This window comes from Sorex fumeus, unplaced genomic scaffold, assembly GCF_029834395.1.
Source record: "Sorex fumeus unplaced genomic scaffold, SorFum_2.1 ptg000010l, whole genome shotgun sequence".
In the NCBI taxonomy this organism is placed as follows: Eukaryota; Metazoa; Chordata; class Mammalia; order Eulipotyphla; family Soricidae; genus Sorex; species Sorex fumeus.
Window position 1 is genome coordinate 36192727 of NW_026606067.1, and position 23340 is coordinate 36216066.

The 23340-nt window shown below is 42.1% G+C and overlaps 1 protein-coding gene across 4 annotated transcripts in view; it reads left to right on the forward strand.

Moving 5' to 3' along the window:
• The window catches only part of FNDC3B (fibronectin type III domain containing 3B), a 377218-nt gene that overhangs the window by 64481 nt on the left and 289397 nt on the right, over positions 1-23340 (forward strand). For 2 of the 4 annotated variants that reach the window (XM_056110627.1, XM_056110630.1), the window contains exon 2: positions 20053-20187. In XM_056110627.1, coding sequence (XP_055966602.1) covers positions 20077-20187 — 111 coding nt within the window. In that variant the 5' untranslated portion in view covers positions 20053-20076. Of the gene's footprint in view, positions 1-20048; positions 20188-23340 lie in introns of all 4 variants that reach the window. The other 2 variants (XM_056110628.1, XM_056110629.1) reach the window with 1 other exon arrangement.

A 23340-nucleotide genomic window follows, 5' to 3' on the forward strand; every position in this document is an offset into this window, starting at 1 on the left:
GCAGCTGGCCAGCACAGCTGGGTGCCCGATTGCAGGAGGAACTGCACCTGTGAGCTGGTGCACAGCTTTAGAAGGTGGAATGGCCACAAGCAGTGACCCCTAGGAGGAAGTCATTGAGTGATTTGAGTAGTAAGATTGTCATTACCTAGATATTTCTGATCCCTTTCTCATTTCACCCCCTTGGATTCTTTGACAGATATAATGAGATTGCTCTCAGGAGGCTCTGCATTCTTTTTACCTTCATCTCCTAACTAGACCAAAAAAAAAATATTTCAGATGGTTTTGTTTAACAGTTTTCTAAAAAAGATTCCTATCAACCCACATCATCTTAATCATTGCGAATATTTTAGTGTAGTCTGCTCTTTCTATTTTTTTCCCTATGTGAAAAATAAGCATAGTTCTGGCTTGGAACCAATTGGTCCCAGCATAAACCTATTTGTTAACCTGTTTCCCTGTATTGTTAATTTCCCTGCAGTCTGTGTTGCGAATTTCTTTATTTGTTCAATTAATCTTCGCAGCATTTAGAATTGGCTACATGGCTTTCCATTGTGGGGATCAGCTAGGTTCCAGTTTCTCACTATTTCACGCTGTGATATGTGTATCTTTGCGCTTTATACTGAGATATTTTAAGTCACATCAAACACTTTGCCAGTCTGGTGCTTTGTGAATTTTATTGGTGGCAGTATAAAAGGTTAATTGTTTTGGGGATCAGTGCCATCAACCTTGATTACTAGTATACCATTCTGCTTAGGGCATAAGGCAGGTGTTTTTTGTTTGTGTTTTAATATGTAGTTGTGAAGGAAGTGTTATAAAAAGTTATCATATAAAACACCCTCTTTCAGGGGCTGGAACAATAGCTCAGTGGGTAGCGCGTTTGTCTTGCACGCAACCGACCCAGGTTCAACTCCCAGCATCCCATGGTCCCCTGAGCACTGCCAGGGGTAATTCCTGAGTGCATGAGCCAGGAGTAATCCCTGTGCATCACCGGTGTGACCCAAAAAGAGAAAATAAAACCACACCCTCTTTCTTCCTGGAGGTATAGGCCTTGTATCTAAGAAAGATGCATAGAAATTTAGATTGGAACATAGAACCAGTGAAATGAATTTGTGTTTGTTTGTTGTGACCATTCACTTCTTAATTTGAAAAGTATTTGTCTGTAATCGAGAGCACTGTGTCACTGTAATGTGACTTATGAGGAAATGATGCCCCTGGGGCCCAGATTGGACAGACTGGTCCAGTTTGTCCTGCTGAGCCTGAGGGAACTCTTGGCCCCCCTTCTGCTTTTCCTCCTTAATGTTTGTAGACCTTTGTGTTAGGTTCTATTCTCTCAGGTCCCATGTCTTTCAACCAAACTTCTTTCTGTGCCCTAGAAGGTTTTGCCATCTTTGAAAAATGTAACTTAGAAGTCAGTTCTCCAATTTTTTTTTTTTTTGGTTTTTGTTTGTGTCATGCAGTCTTGAAATACCAAACACAAGTAACAGGCAGATTGAATTGTGCTGTGTAATTTGCAGCCTGCTGATGTTAGAGGTTTCGTTTGGATCGAAAAAGCTGAAGTGAAACCTATAACCATTTTAACACCATTTTCTGGGTGCTCTGATTGTGCACGAGCAAAACTTCCTGCTCTTCTGTATTTCTGGATTCCTTGAATGAACTTGTAGTATATGCTAATTACATATGGGAATGTGGTAAGAAAAATTACGGACAAATATTTTCAGGTGGTTTTAGACAAGAGAGGGTGGGCTGGAGAGAACCCCCAGGGAGTGGATGGGGACTTAGTACTAAGGGAGGAGGAGGAGGCCATGGAGCTTGAGGGAACTCTCAGCCCACTCGGCTTTTGCTCACCGTGTTTGATAACCTTGGTGTTTGGGGCTAGCCTAGTTAGCACAGCTTAAGAAACTAGCAGATTTCTTTCCCTAGTTTATCTTTGCTGAGACTCACTTGATTGACAGAGATTTCTCCACCCAAAATGTATGACATATTTTGGCTATGGAAAGAGGCTGTTTTGGAGCCCTTGTTATCTAAAAAAAGTAAAGCTGGGGACCCTGATTTTCCCTTCCCCTCTTTTAAAAAACTGTTTGGGTTGGGCCTACTGAGCATGCCTAGTTTGGGGATTACTCAACACACGTGACCTCAAGGCTGGTTTTGTAAATGTTACCAAACCTATGACTGAACCACAGATGTTCTTCTTTTGTTGTGTCTTATAATTGGGATTGAATGGTGGAAACTAGTTCCGGGAGACCCGGATAAACCCATATTGTTTAGGTCTTTATGTTGTATTGAAAGTGCTTTGTCATAACAGAGCTTAATGGGAGTGGGGTTGGGGGGCAGGAAAGGTTGTACAGGATGTGGGCTAGGGAGGTAGCATAGTGGCTAAAGCACTTGCCCTGCATTCACCTGACCCAGGTTTGATCTCTGACATTCCGTACGGTCCCATGAGCCCCGCCAGACATGATCCTGAAGCACTGAGCCAGGAGTAAGCCCTAAGCACTTCTGAGTAGAGTCCCAAAACAAAAACAAACCAACAAATACCAAACAAAAGTATAGAACAGTATGCTTGCTTTGCATGTGGAGGACCCCAGTTTGATCCTGGTACCCTACATGGTCTCCCAGCACCGTCGAGGGTCACTCCTGAGCAAACAGCCAGGAGTAGCCCCTAAATATTTTGGGGTATGACTCTAACATGCCTCCTCAAAAGAAAAACAAAACCCCTACAATCATATGGTACAGAGTAAGTTGAATTAGGGGTTGGGGTCTCACTCCTGTTTCTGTGTCAGGGATCAGTCCTTAGTGACTCAGGACCATAGATGGTGCCAGGGATCCAACCCTGATCGTCGTGTGCAAGGCCCAAACCCTACCCACCACACTACCTCTCTGGTGCTGCTGTTAACTTTTATCCTTGTGTATGACTGGTATGGTCCAAAAACTAAACCAAAGCAAAATAAAGTGAAATTATAGATGTTTATTATGGGAGATTTAAAAATGAATACAAAGAAAAACTTTATCATTCCATCATTTATAGGTTCACTAGTCCTCATATTTTTGGTTCTGTTTTATTTCAGTCTTTGGAAGTGCTATATATAGATATGTACTCTGTACATTTCACTAAACATTGTTATGATCATTTTACACATGCTATTTCTGGTTTTTATATAATGCAGAAATGCTTTTGTTAAGTGCTGTTGTTTATGGTTGGGATCATTTTGTTATACAGTGACTGCTTAAAATACTAGACTCAAGAGTTCAGAGGTATGTGCTAATTTTAATATTCTTAGTTGCTGCGTACAAATGGATAGAATATGAAAGGCTGGTAGGGACTGAAGTGAAAGCTGGTAGAGTCTAGTCCTGTAATTAGAGAAGTGAGAAAAATAGGCCAGAGGAGTTGCCCTTTGCCTAATATTATTACATTGTTTAATGGCCTTAAGTGATTACTGTAGGAAGCAGCTTTTACACTCATTTGAAGCTGAGAAACTGGGGTATTGAGATTTTAATCAGCACATTTCTTAAAGAACAAGTTGCGACTACTTTTTTACATGCTCAGGTAGAAAGGAAAAAAGTCAAACTAGTAGTCCAGTATTGAATTGACAGAATATTTTTAAATTACATATTCAACTGTCAGTTGAATGATTCGATGATGGATGTATGTCCCTGCCCTTGTTTATATATTCTCCCATTTTACTGATAATGACGATACTAAAAGTGCAGTCTTTTCTCTTTGAGGAGTTAGTTATTATTGTTACTTTTTTTGCTTGGTAGTTATAATGGCCATAAATAACCCATAATTTTTGGTGGAGAGAATGAAGTGACCTTTAAGGTTCTGACTTTTTAAGTTGCACATTCAATATTAAAACCTTTCCTTTGGTTTTGGAAAAATACGAGTTTTCTGCAGTATCTTGCAGTTTGAAGAAAATTTCATGACTTCGTGATTTTTTTGTTTTCCTCCAAGAGAATCCATGGCTTGTGAGATTAGCTAGATAATGAAACAGAGTTCTTGACAATTTCCTTGTCACCTTGGGAAGAACTCTGGGAAAGGTTAGGGGCAGCACTAGTATTGTGGGCCCTGATGTGTAGGCCGTCCAGGCCTGTGAACAGGGCGTCTACGGGGGCTCACCCCCCCCCCCCCCCCCCCGCCCGACTTGGGAAGTTCTCTCCAGAACTGCCAGAGGTGCTCTCGCCAGGCCTGCTTCCTGTGTGAGTACCTATTGTGGAGCCCTGGGCTGAATGGGAGGCCTGTGTGCAGTAGTTTCCCACCAGCACACAATGCTGCCTCTGGGCCGTGCATAGACACATTCCACGCAGGGTCAGACTAGCACTGACGGGCCAGAAGGCCCTTGCAGAGAAAGATATTTTGGAGTTCCACTTATTTATAGTGGCCAGTGGAAAATAAATACGCCTCTTAATCTATTTTTAAAAATAAAAGGGAAGTCTTTTATCTGACAGTATTTGCTGAATGCAAATCAGCTAAGTGTGGCTTATTTTGATTTTGTTAATTTGTCTGTGAAGTTCACAGCCACTAATTACTCTATGTTTGAGACTGCAGGTTTTCTTTCTTTTTTTTTAAGAGTTCTCCTTTTAGGTTCTTCTATTATAAGGCATCATAGACTGTGGAAAAAGAAAATAAAATTAGTGGCCCTCGAAAGGACTAGAGCCTGTAAAAGTGCCCCGAGAAGTAAAATAGCTCAGGGCAGATGAAATTCTTCCTTGAGAATGGCAGTGCACAATCGCTTGTTTTCACTTCCCTGGTGTTGGTCATGTGCTTTGAATTGCAGCATAGATCTGATTAGAGGGGAAGATCGAACAACATCTCCTTGGAATGACTCTGGATTTATTCAAGTCACACAGGCCGCAGCCAGTCCCTGGGCTCCAGTTCATGGTCCCAGCAGGGGCCACACCCAGTGGTGCTCAGAAACTATTATTAACTCTGCTCAGCAATTCTGGCTGGGGGTCTGTAGGCGATGGTGCTGGTTGGCAGCACTCAAAGCACGCTCAGTACCCCTTGTGACTATCTCTCTGTCTCTCTGGCCCTTCAGCACCTGTGTGTTTTTTTTCTTCCCTCCCTTCCTTCCTTCCTTCCTTCCTTCCTTCCTTCCTTCCTTCCTTCCTTCTTTCCTTTTCTTTTCTTTTCGCTTCGGGTCACACCCGGGAATGCACAGGGGTTACTCCTGGCTCTGCACTCAGGAGTTACTCCTGGTGGTGCTCAGGGGACCATATGGGATGCTGGGAATCGAACCCGGGTCGGCCACGTGCAAGGCAAACACCCTACCCGCTGTGCTATCTCTACAGCCCCAACATCCATGTTTTCTCCAGCCAGCCAGCCAGAAATGCCTTCCCTGAAGATTGTAACCAGTTAATTTGTTTCACCAAAATCCTTGAGAAGAATCCATGCTAGAATCTGGATCACATTTTTAAATTTGCAGTGCTCAGGGGCCCACAGGATGATGGGGATTGATTGAACCTTGGGTTCCTTCACAAGTGCTCTCTTTTTTGAGGAGTTTGCTTAGTTCTAAACATACTTTTATTTAAAAACAAGTCATTGTGGAATAGTAGTTTTTAGTGTGGTGTCTGTAGAGTGGGGTCCTTGTGCAGTTCTGAGACACTTTTAGGACTCATGAAGTCACAAATTTTTGGAAACCTGCTCTGTAGCACTGTCCTCCTGTTGTTCATCGATTTGCTTGAGCGGGCATCAGTAACGTCTCCATTGTGAGACTTGTTGTTACTGTTTTTGGCATATTGAATATGCCACCGGGAGCTTGGCAGGCTCTGCTGTGCGGGTGGGATACTCTCGGTAGCTTTCCGGCCTTTCCTAGAGGGACAGAGGAATTGAACCCGGGTTGGCCCCGTGCAAGGCAAATGCTGTGCTATCACTTCAGCCCTTTGAAAACCTAAAATAAAAACAAAAATCTTTCTTCTGATTCTGAATTTTCTGCAGAGACATTAAAACTGTGTGTGTGTGTGTGTGTGTCTGTCTGTCTGTCTGTCTGTCTGTCTGTCTTTAATGCTTTTTTTACATGAGGGTATATATAAAAATTGAGTTAGAGAACATACATTTCGTATCAGAGTAAAAATCGTAAATAATTTTTCTCTAAAGATTTTTGAAGTCTGCTAGTGAACTTCCTAAATTTAGTATTTTGTGATTTCAGTACAAAAGAGTGTCTTATACAGAGCAGAAACTAAATAAGCATTCATGAAATACAGAAACACATGCAGCCTTTACATTTTCTGAACAAATTACATCAGTGTAATTAAAAATGTCATCAGTATTCACAGGGAGTGTTTAGAACATAGGCAAGCCCCATGCTTTCAAACATTGGATAGATCTTTTTGCATATGTACCATATACCCACCAACTATTATTTTGTCTATTAAAACAAATTCTAATCTCTGTGGTTTATGACAGTTTTTCTCCATAAATGAAAGACGATTTCTAAAAAGAAGTTCACATTTTTGTATTTAGAAATTTTATTCTGATGTGGTAATGTGATTGCATGCATGCCTCAGGTTTAATTTTTATTAGTCTAATCTGAAAAGGTGAAGACACTCTTATGTGTTGTATTTGCACCTGCTAGTTTATTCTTTTTAAGTGTAATTTCATGTGAATTTTCCATCTCATTCCCTTATAAACTGTGAGAAGCACCTGATATTTGCTTTGTGTTCACTCACAGTGAAGTTCAGCGTTGCTTATGATAATGTCATCAGTTGTAGTAATTCCTTATAAAATAGCTTCTTTTAGATAAATTTTAGAGTGAGAAAAATATAATTAACAAAAAAAGGAAATAGTATCAGAAACTGCTGCTGAACTGTTAGAAGTTCCTAAATACAAATCTAATTATAGACTAAAAAATAATGATACTTATCAGTAGGAATTATTTTCTACTGGCAGTGTGCTTTCTTTGCCATCTATTTGTTATGCATAACCGAGTTTGTAAAATAAACAATAGAATTCTATATGAACTGATTAACCATCCTGGTGCCTTGGTTAATCAGAAAGACTGAGATAGGGATATATTTTGAAGATGGACTCATCTTCTAGAACACGTAAGACTAGAATAGAGATTGCAGCTGGTAAACCAAATTTAGACTTTGGGGCTTATCTCAGATGAAAGGTTTCATAGAGCGTGGAGGTCTGTTGACTTTGTGTGTTTTTTATCCGATGGACGTGGATTGGATTGTATTACTGAGAATAGCATTTCAGTCTAATGCTTTTAATCCTAGAATTCTAGGTTGGCACTTGCACATAGTGGGTATTCAGTAAGCATTGGTTGAAACAACAGATGATTTTCTTTGTTAAAGATTATTTTAGAAGTTACCTCTTGGGACATTATCTTATTTTTCATTTTGAGGAAGAAGCTTTAGACATACTAAAAAGAATAGAATCTTAAAATACTTTATGCCAAAGATCTTGTTTCACCAGTCTTCTTATCAGTAACTTGATAAATCCTTTGTGTGTGTATGTGTTTTTATTTTTGGTGGGGGGAGGTGTGGAGTGGGAGTGTAGAGTGGGTGTTTGGCCAAACTTGATGGTGCTCAGGGCTTACTCCTGACTCTATGTTAAGAGATCACTCCTGGTAGTGCTATAGTGTCGTGCTGGCAGTGGAATCAGGCTCAGTTGCATTCAAGTAAGCCTTTAACTTACTGTACTATTTCTTTAGCTTCTATATCTTTGTATGTTTAATCATGCCACATCTAATTAAAAAATCACCATAGATGGGGCCGGAGAGATAGTACAGTGGATAAGGTGCTTGCCTTCCGTGCACCCATCCCTGGTTGGATCCTCGGCGCCCAGCATGGTTCTCTGCGCCCATCAGGAGTACAGAGCCAGGTAAGTAAGGCCTGAGCACAGCTAAGTGTAATCCCCATCACTGGAATAAGACAGAGGAGTGCTCTAGAAAGTGTTCAATCTCGGTGAGAATTTACCAAAATCTCACAGTTATTGACCTTGTGTAGAACTAGGAACTGGGTAGGGAGGAAATATACTTTCACTAGTTTTCTGTGAAAGTTATCATATCTTTTGAATTGTGTGTTTATTTTTAAAACTCACAAACTTGATTTTTCCATTAGCTCCTTCACTTCTGGGTTCCCTTGCCAAATCTTTGCCAGTGAAAAGATAGCACTGACTTCCTACCACCACCTCAGTGTCTTTGACTGCTTCCCTTAACTTATTATTTCTCTTAACCTTAGTAGTTTCTTCTGTAAATAGAGAAAACCACCTACAATTACTTCAACTTTTGTCAGACTAAGCTAGATAAGTAACTCAAAAGAGTGTCACACTGTGCCTTTGACCCACCAGGGTGAAATAATAGCTCGTAAGCAGCACTTTCTCCAAATCTTTCCCAGAAAGAAGCCAGTTTCAACACATTTTAGCCCTTATGAAGAGAGGGTTATGTGTGACAGATATCTAAGCTTGTTACACAAATGTGAATTTAATTCATAAACTTTAAAAACAAAAACAAAGCAATAAAACATTTAGATTTCATTTAAGGGGAATCCAGAAGTTGTGTTAAAGCCCACTTAATTTAGATGAAATAAAACAGAGACACAGTGAACCTCTATTGGAACCTCATCAACTTTAGCCCTCCTGTAAACCGGAACTGTCAAGGTCCTTGAGATTCCAGGCAGGTGGTAGTGGCTGACTGCTGGCTAAGTTAGAGTGAATTTCTGGTGCTGGGAAAAACAGCTTATCTTCTGATTTTAAATTCATCTTTGTCCACCTTCCCATACAACTTGGTGGGACGGAAGGAAGTCCTAGAGGTGGAGGGGACTTTAGACCGATCCTTTCCAATCTTGGATTCATGTTCTGGACTCTTCCTCAACTTCCTATGAGAGAGAGAAGCAGAGAGGAGCAAGAGAGAGAAAAGAGAGAGTGAGAGAGAGCGAGGGAGAGAAGAAAGAGCAAGAGAGCTAGAGAGAGAGAGACAGAGACAGAAAGAGACAGAGACAGAGAGAATTGATCCAGAGTTCACTGAACACACCTACTCTGTTATTCTCATCCCCTGGACAAGCAATGTAGCAAAGATTGTGTGTGTGTGTGTGTGTGTGTGTGTGTGTGTGTGTGTGTGTGTGTGTGTAAATAAGGCTCAGAGGTTTAAGATGTTTCCTTGGAGATACTGAATTGCCATTCCTGAGATGTCAGGGATGTGAGATTTATTGTACCACCGGGATAACTTAGAGTCTATAGTTTTAATAACAGTGTTTAGGTATGACTGCACACGTCTTTCAGCACTGTTTGAACAAAAGCAAACTAAACCTTAGCTGGTTATTTCTTTCTGTAGATGGTATCCCTTTCTCTGTAGTTGGTCTTTGAATATGGATGTGGGTCTAAGGTTCAGAAACTTGATATAGCGATGAATTTCTTTCCTTTATTTTGTGTATCATTGAAATTTTGGCCATGTTGGGGGCCTCGGGTACAGCCTTCCTATAGTCAGGCAGATGATGATGGCAGTCTGTACTATTTGCATATAATTCTTAGCTATGTAGACCCTCCCCACCCCTCCCAGCAATGCCTTCCTGACTTTGAAGTTTTGAGTTCAGACATGTCTACGGTTTGTCATTTGAGCAAAGCCACACCGAGCAACAAAAGCATCTATGCATTCTTCTCCCCCCATTTCCCTTTCGTGTGTTGTTCCACTGCCTGGGACTTGCACACTGGTTTCCTTGCTTCTGGAGCAGGGGCTCTCAACTGCAGTGCCCCCAGGATTGAATGCAGCATTTGGAGGGGTACCAGGATTTGAATTTGTGGTCTCGTGCCTGGGAGGCAGTTGCTCTACTACTGAATTACCCCTTACCCTCCTATTCTAGAGGGCCGGGCACGTGTCCCTTCATGCTCTCTGGATCACAGTGGCTAATCTTTGCTTCTTGCTTAAACTCTTTGTCACTATTTCATTTTCATCTGCAGTTCTGTTCTTGGTGGTGTTTTTAAATGCAGGCGTTTGATTTTTGATTAAATGCGACTTCTCATTGGAGTTAAATGTTGCAACCAAGATCTCATATTTATAATTGCACCTGAAAAGCAAGAATCATTTTAGGTTTAAAAACATTTTCAGATAGCTGTGATTTAACTTCACTAATGAGTTCATATCAGACAAGAAGATAAATTCCAGACTATTTGTGCCGCAACCAACCAATCAGCTGGGTGCATACCTCCAGGTATTGCTCATGTCTCAAGAGGCTTTTCTGCATGAGCAGTTATCACCACAGCGCCTTTCATTCAAGTGGCAAGCCATGGCAGGACTCTTCCACAGCTGGATAGAACTCAGCTGTGAAATTAGATTTCATTGGCATGAGAACAGTGATTGCTATCATTCTGCTCAGGACATTGTTTTTTCCCCAAATTTTACTTAGATGATGATGATGATGATGATGATGATGATAATTCTTCTTCTTTCTTCTTCTTCCTTCTTCCTCTTCTTTCACCCCTTCTTCCTCCTCTTCTTCTTCCTCCTCCTCCTCTCCTCCTCCCCTTCTCCTCCTCCTTCTCCTCCTCCTCCTCCTTCTCCTCCTCCTCCTCCTCCTCCTCCTCCTCCTCCTCCTCCTCCTCCTCTTCTCCTCCTCCTTCTCTTCTCCTCCTCCTCCTCTTCTCCTTCTCCTTCTCCTCCTCCTCCTCCTCTTCTCCTCCTCCTCCTCTTCTCCTTCTCCTCCTCCTCCTCTTCTTTTTCTTCTTCTTCTTCTTCTTCTTCTTCTTCTTCTTCTTCTTCTTCTTCTTCTTCTTCTTCTTTCTTCTTTCTTCTTCTGTCACATCCAGCAATGCACAGGGGTTACTCCTGGCTCTGCACTTAGGAATTACTCCTGGCAGTGCTCAGGGGACCATATGGGATGCTGGGAATCGAACCTGGGTCGGCCGCATGCAAGGCAAACGCCCTACCCGCTGTGCTATCGCTCCAGCCCCAGATGATTCTTCGTGCACAGAATGCTCGGGTTGGAGGCATAGAAGATAGAGAGTTTCTGAGTTTGAGTAAACCTTTTCAGTTTAATCTGTGTTGAGTAAGCACTGTGGGCTTGACAGTTGTATTTCTGAAACCTCGGTGGCTGTGCAGCTGCTATTTGAAACAGTCTGGTGAAATCAGAAAGGTGAGGTCAAAGCTAATCTGTGATCTTGTCATTTTTTGGGCGTGTGTCTCCCAAGCAGAGCTCAGGGGTCTGTGACCCAGTCCCAGTGTTACTTGTCCCAGCAGTGCTCAGGCCTGAAGAAGCCATCCTGCATGAGCAGTGTTGGGTAATCTGCCCATTTTGTAGAAGAAGTTAGTCCTTCAAGAAATCCCAAATTTGAAAACACTAATTTTCCTGTACTCAGTCCTGTGTTTCTCTCTTGTCGTGCTTCTTTACTGTAACCTACTGGTCCTTTGAGGTGTTTTTGAATAGAAGGGATATGAAAAAATCCAGTGAAAATCTTGAGTTTTTCTCCGTCCCCTCCCCTCTTTGTTTTTTGCATCATTTGATTTGATTTTTAGGAGCAAATGAATGTGTAAGCTGGACCAAGTGCCCAGACTGTGTGAGAGAGATGAGAGTAAGGACACACGCTTAAAATACCATCCCAACTTTTTTGTGTCTGGTGGCGATGCCCACAGGAACTTCATGAATGTCCACATGTGAATTCCATGCGGTTGGTGGCATGACTCCTGTGCCGGGTCATTGTTCCTGAGAAGGACAAGAGCCCAGCCCCTGTTCCCCGTGGCAGGAAACGGGGGAAAACAGATGTTTATGGATGGGTGAGCAGCTGTTTCTCAGTGTTAATGGGAAAGATGTGTTCACAGTGTTTTTCTGTTTTGCTTTAATTGTTTTTCCCCTGAGTTAATGCTAGTCAACACTTTCTGTTTTTGATATCAGAAATCGGTTTGTCGTCTTTCTCAGAAGTTTATAGTTTATCTTCTTCGAAGGCTAGAGATGATTATTGTTTACAGAGTTGCTCAATCTTGAAATATCATTCAGGATGTTTACCTTTTAGAAAATAACATGGATCAATCCTCTAGTCTTTATAGCCCTTATTTCTACTGTCTCCAAGAACAAGTTGCCACAAGTGGTGGGTAGGTGGTGGGGGGAGGGAGGACAGGTAGGACAGAGAAGGGACCAGTGTGACAGGGAGAGTTGGAAATGATCCCCTTGGACAAGAGCTAAGTGCAGAAAACAGGGAAAGGGATATATATGATCACCTTTCAGCACCCAGGACTGCAAACCATAATGCCCGGGAGGAAATAGAGGTGTGGGCGGGAGAGAAGAAAGGAAAAGAAAAGAGAGAGAGAAGAAGAAAGAAAAAGAAAAGTACCTGCTGTATAGGCAGTTGGGGAGTGGTGGAGGGTGGAGGAAGGGAAGCCAGGGGACATTGCTGGTGGGACATTTACACTGGCGAAGGGATAAGTGTTGGGACATTGTTTTATTGAAATCCAGTCATGAACTGCTTTGTAACTGTGTATCTCATGGTTATTCAATAAAAAGAATAATAATAAAAACCAACACAGAGCAGGGATGCTTTGTTTTTTTTCCTCATAAGGAAAACAATACATGAGACTGACATCTGGTAGTCACGGGAATATATTATGGTGAACTATTTGTGCCTCTTCTTCTCTCTGTCCATCGAATCCTACCCCTGTCTTTGTTTTGCTGATACAGCTTACTAATAAAGTTTAAAAAGGATGACCACACATTTCAGAAGTCCTATCTTGGTGACTCAGATCACACAGTTGTGCCTTGTGTATCCTGGGGCTTTGGACCGACAAGAGCTTTGTTTGGCGAATTTTGTCCTGTGTAGCTCTTTTATGGGGATTACTCGCACACTCGTAGATGGCATAGCTGACGACATTGATCTGGAGGGACCGCTCTCCTCTCTAGTGTGGTCTGTCACTGAGCAGAATGATAGGACCATGTCACTGTACAGAAACAGGCGGGCTATATGAGTGGAATTTCATGAAAGCAGCTTTTGTTTCAGTTTCCTATGTGATATGGTTCTCTGTCAACATTCCAATTTTCCAGATTTTTCTTTGGCAGCTATGGTACAAAAAGCAAAATCAGTTGCACCGATGTTCGCCCTAACAAAAGAAGATTGAGTTTTAGTAGACATAGGTTCTACACTGGAACCCATCTAGAAACTTGCAATCGCTCTAAAACATTAGCTCTCTTAGAGTTATTTTGTCTCAAAGAAAAGTCAGTCATTTCCTGATAACCTCTGAAAGCCTTCTATTCCTCCCTCGCTCAGCAAAACAAAACCCTCCCTGTTTTGTGTGATTCACTGTTTGTCAAGTTGTCATTTTGAGTATTCTTTGAGTTTGTTTCCTTGCCTTGGTTTGCCTTGAATTGATAAAGAAGTTTCTATTCCTTATTGCAAATGGTTAGAACACGTCTATAATTTGTGACTATTTTTTAAAAACCCGGTCTGTAATAGAGCCTCACTGTTTAGTCATTTGCTCTTTTTAGAGGAGAAAGAAGTTTTCTCATTCTTCAAAGTATGAAGCAAACTATGGTTGTGCTGGTGTGCCCGTAACATCATTTTTTTTTTTCAGTCTTCAGAACAAGCATTGAAAGCCAGCAAAAAGTTACAGTCTGTTCACATTGTTTGAAGGTGACAGCCTAGTCTGTATTTCCTTGGAAGAGAACCCAGCTGTGTGGAATATGCAGAGTCAGAGGTCACGTTAGGGGTATGCATTCTGGAGATTCTTCAGGTTTCTGTCATTGATTTCTCAATTTAAGAAACTTACTTAGTTTCTGAAGGTGCATTTTGAGTTATAGAATAGGAACAAAGTTAAGAGTTGGGACACATTCTTCTATCCTGGTTCCATCTCTGGACCTCTTTTTAAAACACTGGGCATAACCCAAGACTCAGTCAGAAGTCACTGGAGGGCAGAGGGGACAGAGAGTTAGTGCTGGAGCTGCAGCTGGACTTGGCGGGTATCAACTCCACCCTTTCAGCTGGGCAGCTTGCTGGGTTTCGATGGTCATGCTTTGTTGCTTTGAGTGTTGTCCTCTCTCTCTCTCTCTCTCTCTCTCTCATTATCATCATTATCATCTGAAACTAATTTCTGTACTGCTAACTCACATCTTGAAGTAATATAAGGAAGTTTGGGTCATCAGGCAACAGAGTGAGGACCAGGACTTTTTTATTTATTTATTTTTTACTAATCTGAAGGCCGGGTAGGGCGTTCGCCTTACACGCGGCCAACATGGCCGACCCGAGTTCGATTCCTCCGCCCCTCTCGGAGAGCCCGGCAAGCTACCGAGAGTATCTCGCCTGCATGGCAGAGCCTGGCAAGCTCCCCGTGATGTATTCGATATGCCAGACACAGTAACAACAAAGTCTCCAATGGAGACGTTACTGGGCCCGCTCGAGCAAATCGACGATCAACGGGAGGGCCTTTACCTTAATCTGAAGGCCAGGTTCACAGATTTTAAAACTCACAGCAGTGATTAGGACTTTTTTTTTTTTAAAGTTAGAAATCCCTGCTAGTATATAATTGCTTTTGCTGGCCATTGGAAATGGGGCTGTAGCACTCCCCTGAGAATTAGGTTTTCTTCATGAATTTGGCCAGGATGTTTCTCTGTATAGGCTGAGGCCAACATAGCACGGGAAGCCAACTTAAAGGAAAAAGCGGTAAGCCAGTTGCCTAGAGTAATGTGGAAACTGAAGACCCTTTGTAATAGTCCTTTAAAATAAGGTCTTATTTTAAAGCTTTCGGGGGTATATTTGGATGGAATTGAACGTCCAGTAACAGTGAGGATCTGTTCATTTTGGTTTCCAAAGTACCCAGCCCCCACTCTGCTGTAGGCGCAGCCTGACTTGCTGATGCTGGATCCTGCTGGCAGGTAATGTGTGACCTGCCCTCCCCAGACAGAGGGAACTACCTTCACCACCGGGCGCCCACATGGCAGCCACTCCTGTCAATCAAGAGAGTAGAACTGGCTGGGCCTAAAGCTCTTGTGGTTTGAGTGTGAGGTTGTCTGGTTAGGGGGAGAGGTGGTGAGGGCCCGCGGCGGTTACCAGATTCTTTGAAATGGAAGGATGGGTGAGAACAAAATAATGAGAAGGGGCAGAACCTTGGAGCTGTGAGAAGGGGGTTGGTATTGTAGCTATGGCTGTGGTCCCCTTCCCATTCTGTTGATTCGGATAAGCTCTGGGGCACATTCATTTTGCATTTGATTCAAGCAGTGGTCTAGGGGTGGAGTCCCTGCTAGGACTCTGTTGTGTGCGAGGGCACAGTGTGGATGTGGCGCAGCGTTGAATAGAACACCCAGGTTCTCGCATCCGTCGTTGAGCTCAGAGAGACGTCTGTGGAAGGGAGACCCAGGCCAGGAAAATGAGTGTCTTGTCAGAACTGTTTCTCTTTAGACCTGACTCAAATGAAAAATGGTTCCAGCTCAGATACCCAGAGCTCACACAGCTCGCCCTCTGGGCTTCTGAGGGTACAGTGATGATAGTTCTGAGCACCTCAGGCACTGTCTGTGGCTCCGGGGGGGCCCATTCCTCTCTAGTTGTGTGCATGGCAAGAGATTCAGGTTCTCTGCCCAAAGGAAGTGTGAGGCTGTGAATTAGAAGTGCGCCCTGAGATTTGAAGGAGTGTGTGGTTCATGATACTACCTAATGAGGAAAAGGAAAAAACAAAATTGAACACGAGAACTGAAAAATAGGGTTAAGTTTCTCTGAATATATAAGGTCAAAATGCTTCAGGAAGTCTGTGGCATATCACTGTATTTGCCAAACACTGTCTTGTAAACAGCGGAACTACGTACATCCCTTGGAGAAAAAAAAAAAGTATGGCCAACCTGTTCTGTAATTCCCCTTGGATTCTGTAATGCTATGAAGTAAGAAAACACATAATTTCTACCCACAGTCATTGCAAATAAAAGTCATTTTTGTCCTCAAAGTTAACTGTTTGGTAATAAGTCTACATTCATGGTTTCCCTTTTAAATTCCACTTACAGAGTTTTGTCAGCTCTCAGGTATTTCACAATTTCTAGGTCTCCTCAGAGCTGTGGGGTTGAGGCACGCCTGTCTCTGCTGGTGCGCGTGTAGTTTTGTCTGGGTTACCAGTCAAAACAGAGGAGACTCACCTTTGAAGAACAGTCACCACTTGATGATTGCTGTGTGACAACCTCCCCAAGTCCCTTGGCCTCTTCAGACCGTTAAGAAATGGTCAATGTGAGGGTCTTGTGATTCTCACAGTTAACAATCAGAATATTTGACTTTCCTTTTGCATCTGGACAGCTCATAGCGTTCCGTTCTCTCATCACTTTGAACTCAGAAGATGCTGTTTTGTGTCCTCCATTTTACGTGTTACATGAATGTTCTTTATTCTTTTATAAGTTTCCTTTTTGCCTCATCTCTTTTCCTTTTCCACATTCCGTTGCACTAAGTTGTTTATTCTTTTTTTAATTCTTCTTTTTTTGCCTCATCTCTTGTTCTTGCTACAGTCCATGACACTAAATTATTTGTTTCATGATAAGGTGAAGGAAGAGATTGGCAGGCAGTTGCTTTGCTTAATAAGGGGACACTATCTTCCTTGGAGGTGGTTTATTGCTCTCTCTATGCATGCCAGGTGAATGCAGATGTCCTGTGTATGGACATGGGGTGTGAAAAGAAGAAACATTGTTGGCTGTGTTTACCATCCCTTGAGATGAATCTCTTTCCTTGCACTCTAGTCGGGATAAGTTTTGGTTAGCTCTAGTGAAACTTACGATGAGAACAAAGAATAGATTTAGCACGCTGATTATCTTCGAGGAAAGAGGATATGTGAATTTGCTTATGGGGAAGTGAGACCATGTATGGCTTCTGAATAGTGACTTTCAATAGCTTTACTCATTTTTCCTTTCTTCTCCACGATTGACAGAGTACTTCATTCTGTGGTTGTATTGAAGCATTAAGAGTGTTTGGTGGTTCCAAATTCCCATTGTAGACCATGGAGTAGTTGTACAGTATCCGACTTCTGTGGCTTTTTTTCCTTCCTAGTAATCTGCAATAACCATTGCTCATCTGTGTGATGGATGATAATCATGTAGAAGAAAAGAAAATAAAAAGGAAATAAAATTTCACCATCTCTGTCTTTATACAATAGTTTGCCTCTGCAGTTTTCAAATGCCTATAAAATTAGCTTTTTGTCCCATTGAACTTGGTTTCTTTGGGGACTTTTACAATCATGTATGGACCCCCAAATTCTCCCAGTCTGTGGCCTTTTCCCACATCTGCTGAACTTGACGTTTAGATCTCTAGTTTCTGCTTGACATTCGTGTGTGAGGATGTTATGTAGTGGGACTGGTCTTGTTAGCAAGTGATATTGTGTTTAATGGAAAGCCAAATGGAATACTTCTCAAATAGGAATTGTTGGTATTAAGACATAATGTAGATGTTGAGAGAATCTTTGGTGTTAGGGACAGGGAATCAGCAATGCCTCTGCTTGTCTTCTTTTCCCATTGCCTCTACCAAGAAACAATGACAAGTGTGAATAAAATAGCACTTTCGATTGGACTTACATCTCAAACTCTAACTAATAATGAAATAACTGTCCATTTGTTGAGTTGAAACCACAGGTAGTGTAAATAGCAGCATCCTAAGGAGGTCCTGATGGATGAAGGACTTTCCTCCTCCCCATCCCCACCCCAGCCCTAGAGCTGCCTCATTATTCACTGTACTCCAGCCTAGTGGAAAGAGCTGGAGGTTAAAAGGATGCAGGCGTATGCCTGACATCAGCTAATTCTTTCTGACTGCTTTATTGGTTGTTCAAAGAGGAGATTCCAGCCTGATGCTTTAGTGGGGGATGACTAGAACTAGAGTCCTTTTGTGAGAGCTGTGGCCTTCAATAGCCAAGGGGATAGGAGAGAGGACAGTGAAATCTGCACCACTTGCGTACCAGCAAGTGCTCTGGAACTTTCTTTAGGAAGGAGTGAGGACAAGATGGAAGGGTGTGGAGAGCTGATTCACCCCAGACTTAACCTGACTGAATTATCTTCTGCTTTCCCAATTGAAGTTTTGAAGAAGCCTTAACTGAAACATTACACTTAAGACATAGGCCTGTTTCATGTAGCCAGTCTTTCCTTGTGTGCTAGTAGGATACTGGGTCTTAAAAATAAAACTGAATGGACAGTCAGCAGAATGCCCTCATTGGACTTATCCAGAATCAAACAGTGAAGTCAGGGGAGTATCACTGGAACTATCCTAGTTAATTTTATTGTGAAAGAGTTGGTTTCCTTCAGAACAAACTATTGGGCTTTGCATTTTGTACTTTTATTTGCTTAGGAACTGAGTAATTGCCTCATAAAACAGCATGATGGTACTATTAACACTGAATTATAAGACCTGTTATTATAGAATGTGCTTCCCTAGTTGGGACAAGACGTCGTTGCTTGGTGCTTAAAATAATTAGTTCCTCCAAGAGGGGTTATAATGAATAGTGTAAAGTTTTACCCATTTAAAAAATAAAAAGTTTACAGTCTCTTGGGTGGCTTTTATGCATCATTTGATGCTTCCAGAGAAGGGCTTTCTTTTGGATGAGATTGGAGTAGGGGGTTTCTTTAATATTCAGAACAGGTTTGTTTAGGAATGAGGAGAAATAATTGATTTCTCACAGCTCTCTGAGATATTCATTAAAGAGTTTGACTCCTGTTTTACCTGATTTGGATATTGAGTATTATAGAATTCATTGACTGAATATTCTTGAATTTGAAATGTGGGCAGACTTTATTATGAATGATGGAAATTTTAACTGTGAACTACATATGGCAGTTTATTTCTGTGAGAAGTTAAAGATGTGTGTGTGTGTGTGTGTGTGTGTGTGTGTGTGTGTGTGTTTACCCTGCTTTGCTTATACTGCTGTTAAACTTTTTGCTCCATAAATTTTAGGCGTAAGTGAAGGCTGTGTAAATATTTCGTAAAGAACAAGTTATAATTCAAAGTAGGGATCTACTGTTATTTTCCTGCTGTTATATTGAAAAGCTAGATGTCTTGGCACCCATTATGTGAGCTTTCTGTTGTGTGAATGCTTGCCTTAAATTATTCTGTGGAAACAATGATATCTGCCCTTCTTCTGCACAGAGTGCCATTGGTACTGCCTGAGCTATGGGAAAGCCCCGGATATACATAGTGATAAAGATGCAAATATGCAACACGTTCAGTGCAGTGTAGGGAATTGATGGGAGTGAGAGACTTGGGACATGATTCATTACCACACCGATGGCAAAGTTAGAAAGGGCAATTGCAGCTTAGGCAGTTAACCGTTATTTACTTGCTTGAATTAACTGCTACTGAACAGTGTTGTGATCCTCATTAATGAGAAAAACTTTTTATAGATCATTCTCTTTGCTCATTTCCTAGGAGATAATGACACCTTTAGTTAGTTAGTTTGTTTGTTTTGGGCTGTCATCCTCTTAAAATGTTACCTCACCTTATTCTTAAAGATCTCTTGCTGTAGGTAGGGTAGTTCGTGTTTAAGAAACACACATGGTTGTGTTCACATGTCCATTTGGTCTCCTGGTTCAGCATAATTTCCTGACCCGTCTTTACCTCCCCTTAAGATCTGACCCACACAACACTCTGAGATTAGTGTCATTTGAGTTTCAGCTTGATCTCAATTTTTTGTTTGGTTTTGGTGGCATACCTGCAAGTATTCAGGGCTTACTTCTGGCTTTGTGCTCAGGGCTTACTCCTCGCAGTTTCAGAGGACCATGTGAGGTTCTGGGGATCGAGCCTGGGTTGACTGCAAGCAAAACAAATACCCTATTTGCTGTAGGGCATTAGTATTTTCTCCAGGCCCTGCAATGGTAGTTTTTATTTTTATTTTTTATTTTTAAATCTTTCTTATTATTATGGCCTTTTGGGGTCATACCCAGCGATGTTCAGGGGTTACTTTTGTCTCCGCACTCAGTAATCACTCTTGGTGATGCTGGGGAGACCATATTGGATGCCAGGGATCGAATCCAGGTTGGCTGTGTGCAAGGCAAATGCCCTCCCCACTGGACTATCACTCCTGCCCCAAGGGGGCGATTTTTTTTTTAACGTGTGTGTGTGTGTTGTGTGTGTGTTTGTGTGTCTGTTTCGTTCTTTCTTTTAGTTTATTAAATATTGTGATTTTTTTTTTCTGCAGGAAGCCAGTTGAGGGAAGTTCTCCATGAATGTACGTCACAATGATGATGACCGACCAAGTCCCTCTGGAGCTGCCCCCATTGTTAAACGGCGAGGTAGCCATGATGCCTCACATGGTGAATGGAGATGCAGCTCAGCAGGTGGGTATAGTGCGAGTGAGACTTTCTGCATGTTGTTTAGTTGGTATCATTCATTGAGCAGTAGTTTTTTTAGGTTTTTTTTTGGGGGGGTCTCACCCCGGCGATGCACAGGGGTCACTCCTGGCTCTGCACTCAGGAATTACTCCTGGTGGTGCTGAGGGGACCATATGGGATGCTGGGGATCGAACCTGGGTCGGCCATGTGGAAGGCAAACGCCTTACCCGCTGTGCTATTATTGCTCCAGCCCCTTGAGGAGTCGTTTTATTCTGATATTTAAGGATCCAAGTTTGAACATGATGAATTCCATGCTCCCCCAAACCCCAAGGAATATTAAATGAGTTTTTAAATCATCAGCAATTCTGTGGGTTTTTGGTTTGTTTGTTTTTGTATTTTGAGTACAGCAACTCTGAGCATATCCAGTTAGTATTCTTAAGGCATCGAAATGTCTGATTTTTGAAGCGAATCGTTTTGAAGATATGGACAAGTCTTTGGAATACAATGGCTGTTTACTCATGTTGTATATTATGCTTGACCGGTTTGCCCGGTTGGCCAAAGCCAGATGTGCAGAGGGTGGGTTTATTTTAATACCATATGGGGGTAGTGTTGTGGAGAGATGGGTTGTGGGTGCAAGGGTTGTGCGTGGAGATTGATGATGTGGGGAAGCAGGATTGGTGCTAGCGACCCTGCCCTTGCTCTAGGAGTGCTTTTTCCACACTGTTGCTCAGAAACCATGACACTTTCTGTAACTCTCCTTTGTCACTACTTCAGATTACAAACCACGTTATTTTTTGAAGTCACTCATGTAGCAGTTGGGAAAATTTTTAACTGTCAAATGAAGCTTTTAAAAATTATTTGAGCATCAAGGAATGTGACTCACGGGTCAAGCACATGCCTCACATGTTTAAGGCCCTAGTTTCTTTTTTTTTTTCTTTTTCCATCACCAATGTTTCCTAGCACAGCGGTAGGGCGTTCGCCTTACAAGCAGCCAACATGGCCGACCCGAGTTCGATTCCTCCGCCCCTCTCGGAGAGCCCGGCAAGCTACCGAGAGTATTCGATATGCCAGACACAGTAACAACAAAGTCTCCAATGGAGACGTTCCTGGGCCCGCTCGAGCAAATCAACGATCAACGGGAGGGCCTTTACCTTTACCTTTTAATGTTTCCAGTATTCCTCCTGCCACCCCCACACCTTGGTTTCAACACCACATACATTTACACAAATGTGCACATTACATATTTAGTTATACACACACATCAAAGATTTATTATCTCTGATAGCTTTAGGTTTCTTTTTTACTGAATATCAAAAGTTGGGTTTGCTTACACCTGTAAATTTTGAAGGCAAAATAAATACCCTTTTGTCTCCGTGCTATCTTAAAATTCCCCAAAATATTATTAAAACACTGGTCTACGAAGCTGTTTCAGGTATACTATATTCGAACATCAATCCTACTAACTAATGTGGCCTTCCTCTAGCAATGTCCCCAGTTTCCCTCCCACCACCAAACCTGCTATTTGATTAGGCGCATAACAAATTTTATTCATATTGCTTACTTCTACAAAACTTAAAGGAATGGCAAATGGTATTATCAGAAAATAGATCAATAAGTCAATTGATGATGATTAATTGCTGTATTATTTGAATCTAAATAAAGAAATTCAAATAATTTATTACAATATAATTCGATGCCTATTGGGCTGGAGCGATAGTGTAGTGGGTAGAGCGTTTGCCTTGCAAGCGGTTGACCAGGCTGACCCGTGTTCAATTCCTCCACCTGTCTCGGAGAGCCCGGCAAGCTACCGAGAGTATCTCGCCCGCGTGGCAAAGCCTGGCAAGCTACCCGTGACGTATTTGATATGCCAAACACAGTAACAACAAATCTCACAATGGAGACGTTACTGGGTCTGCTCGAGCAAATTGATGAACAACGGGAGGACAGTGCTGCCAGTGCCTATTGTCATGTACATAACTAAATTTTCAATTCTGGCATCTAAGATTTATTGGATTAAATCTTATTCTGTACTTGGGTCTTACTGTTTTCTTACTAACCAAAGCACAGATACCAGTTTTATGAAAAGTAGAGTTGGAAACCGTTGCTCAGGAAAGATTTACTCAGGCTATATTAATAATTGAACTAAGTTAATCATGTGATGTTAGCATGCATCCCCTATACCCTCCCTGAATTTAGCTTTGTATGATGATCCTCTATCCATCACAAGTACATTCATACTTTCTACAGATATCTATAGGGTCTTATTTTGCTGCTTAATAATTATCACTACTTTCCCTCTTCCATTAGATTGAGCCTCTTAAGAACAAAGAACATCCAGCGGGTGCTCGATAGTTTGAATGAATTTCTATCTTTTTCTTACCGGTTGTAGATGTCTTCCTTCTTGACTTCTTCCATTCCTCTGCTGGCTTCTTTCCTCTAGAGCAATAGTGTCATTGGTCTTAATCACATAGAGGGTCATACCTTCTGCCCACCTGATGAAACGGAAGCTCTTCACTGACTTTGACACCCCCCTCTAGTTACTTCTTCTCATTCCTACACCCTTGACTGCAGCACATCTGTAAAGTAGAGCCCCTGCATCCTCGTCTCCATTCCTCTTGACCCCCAGGTTTCTTCCCTAGCATCTCTCACCGCCTTCTCCAGTGTGTCGGCAGCTTCTGTCAGCTTTATCACAGGAGCAGCTGCTGAAGCCGGGTGTGGCCTGATCGATTCCATTTCTGCTCCCACTGCTGGATTCCAAGTCACAGTGGTTCACCAGAGTCGGACAGTCCTCACTAGACTCCGATTTTAATTTTGCCCCCCACAAAAGCACTTGATACGCAGCAGTCCTGCTGGGTGACCTGTTCGGAGCAGAAACTGCATTACAGCACTGCCAACTTAAAATCATGTTTTACCTGGAATGCCTCTACAGGGCATGCCTTGGCCCTGTGTGCTGAGTTCACTCTGACTTCTTGCTGCTGCATTCCTTTCACGAACATGTCTCTAAGTTCCATGACTTCAAGGTGCAGTGTTCAGTGTTTTCCATCTTTTTTACAAGTTAGAAGAATGAGAAAGAGCTCAGTTTTCAGCGATAACTAGAACTTGGAAAGAGACACCGTTCTCCTGATGTAGTCATCCAATTCTCACTTGTGCATGTAGGTC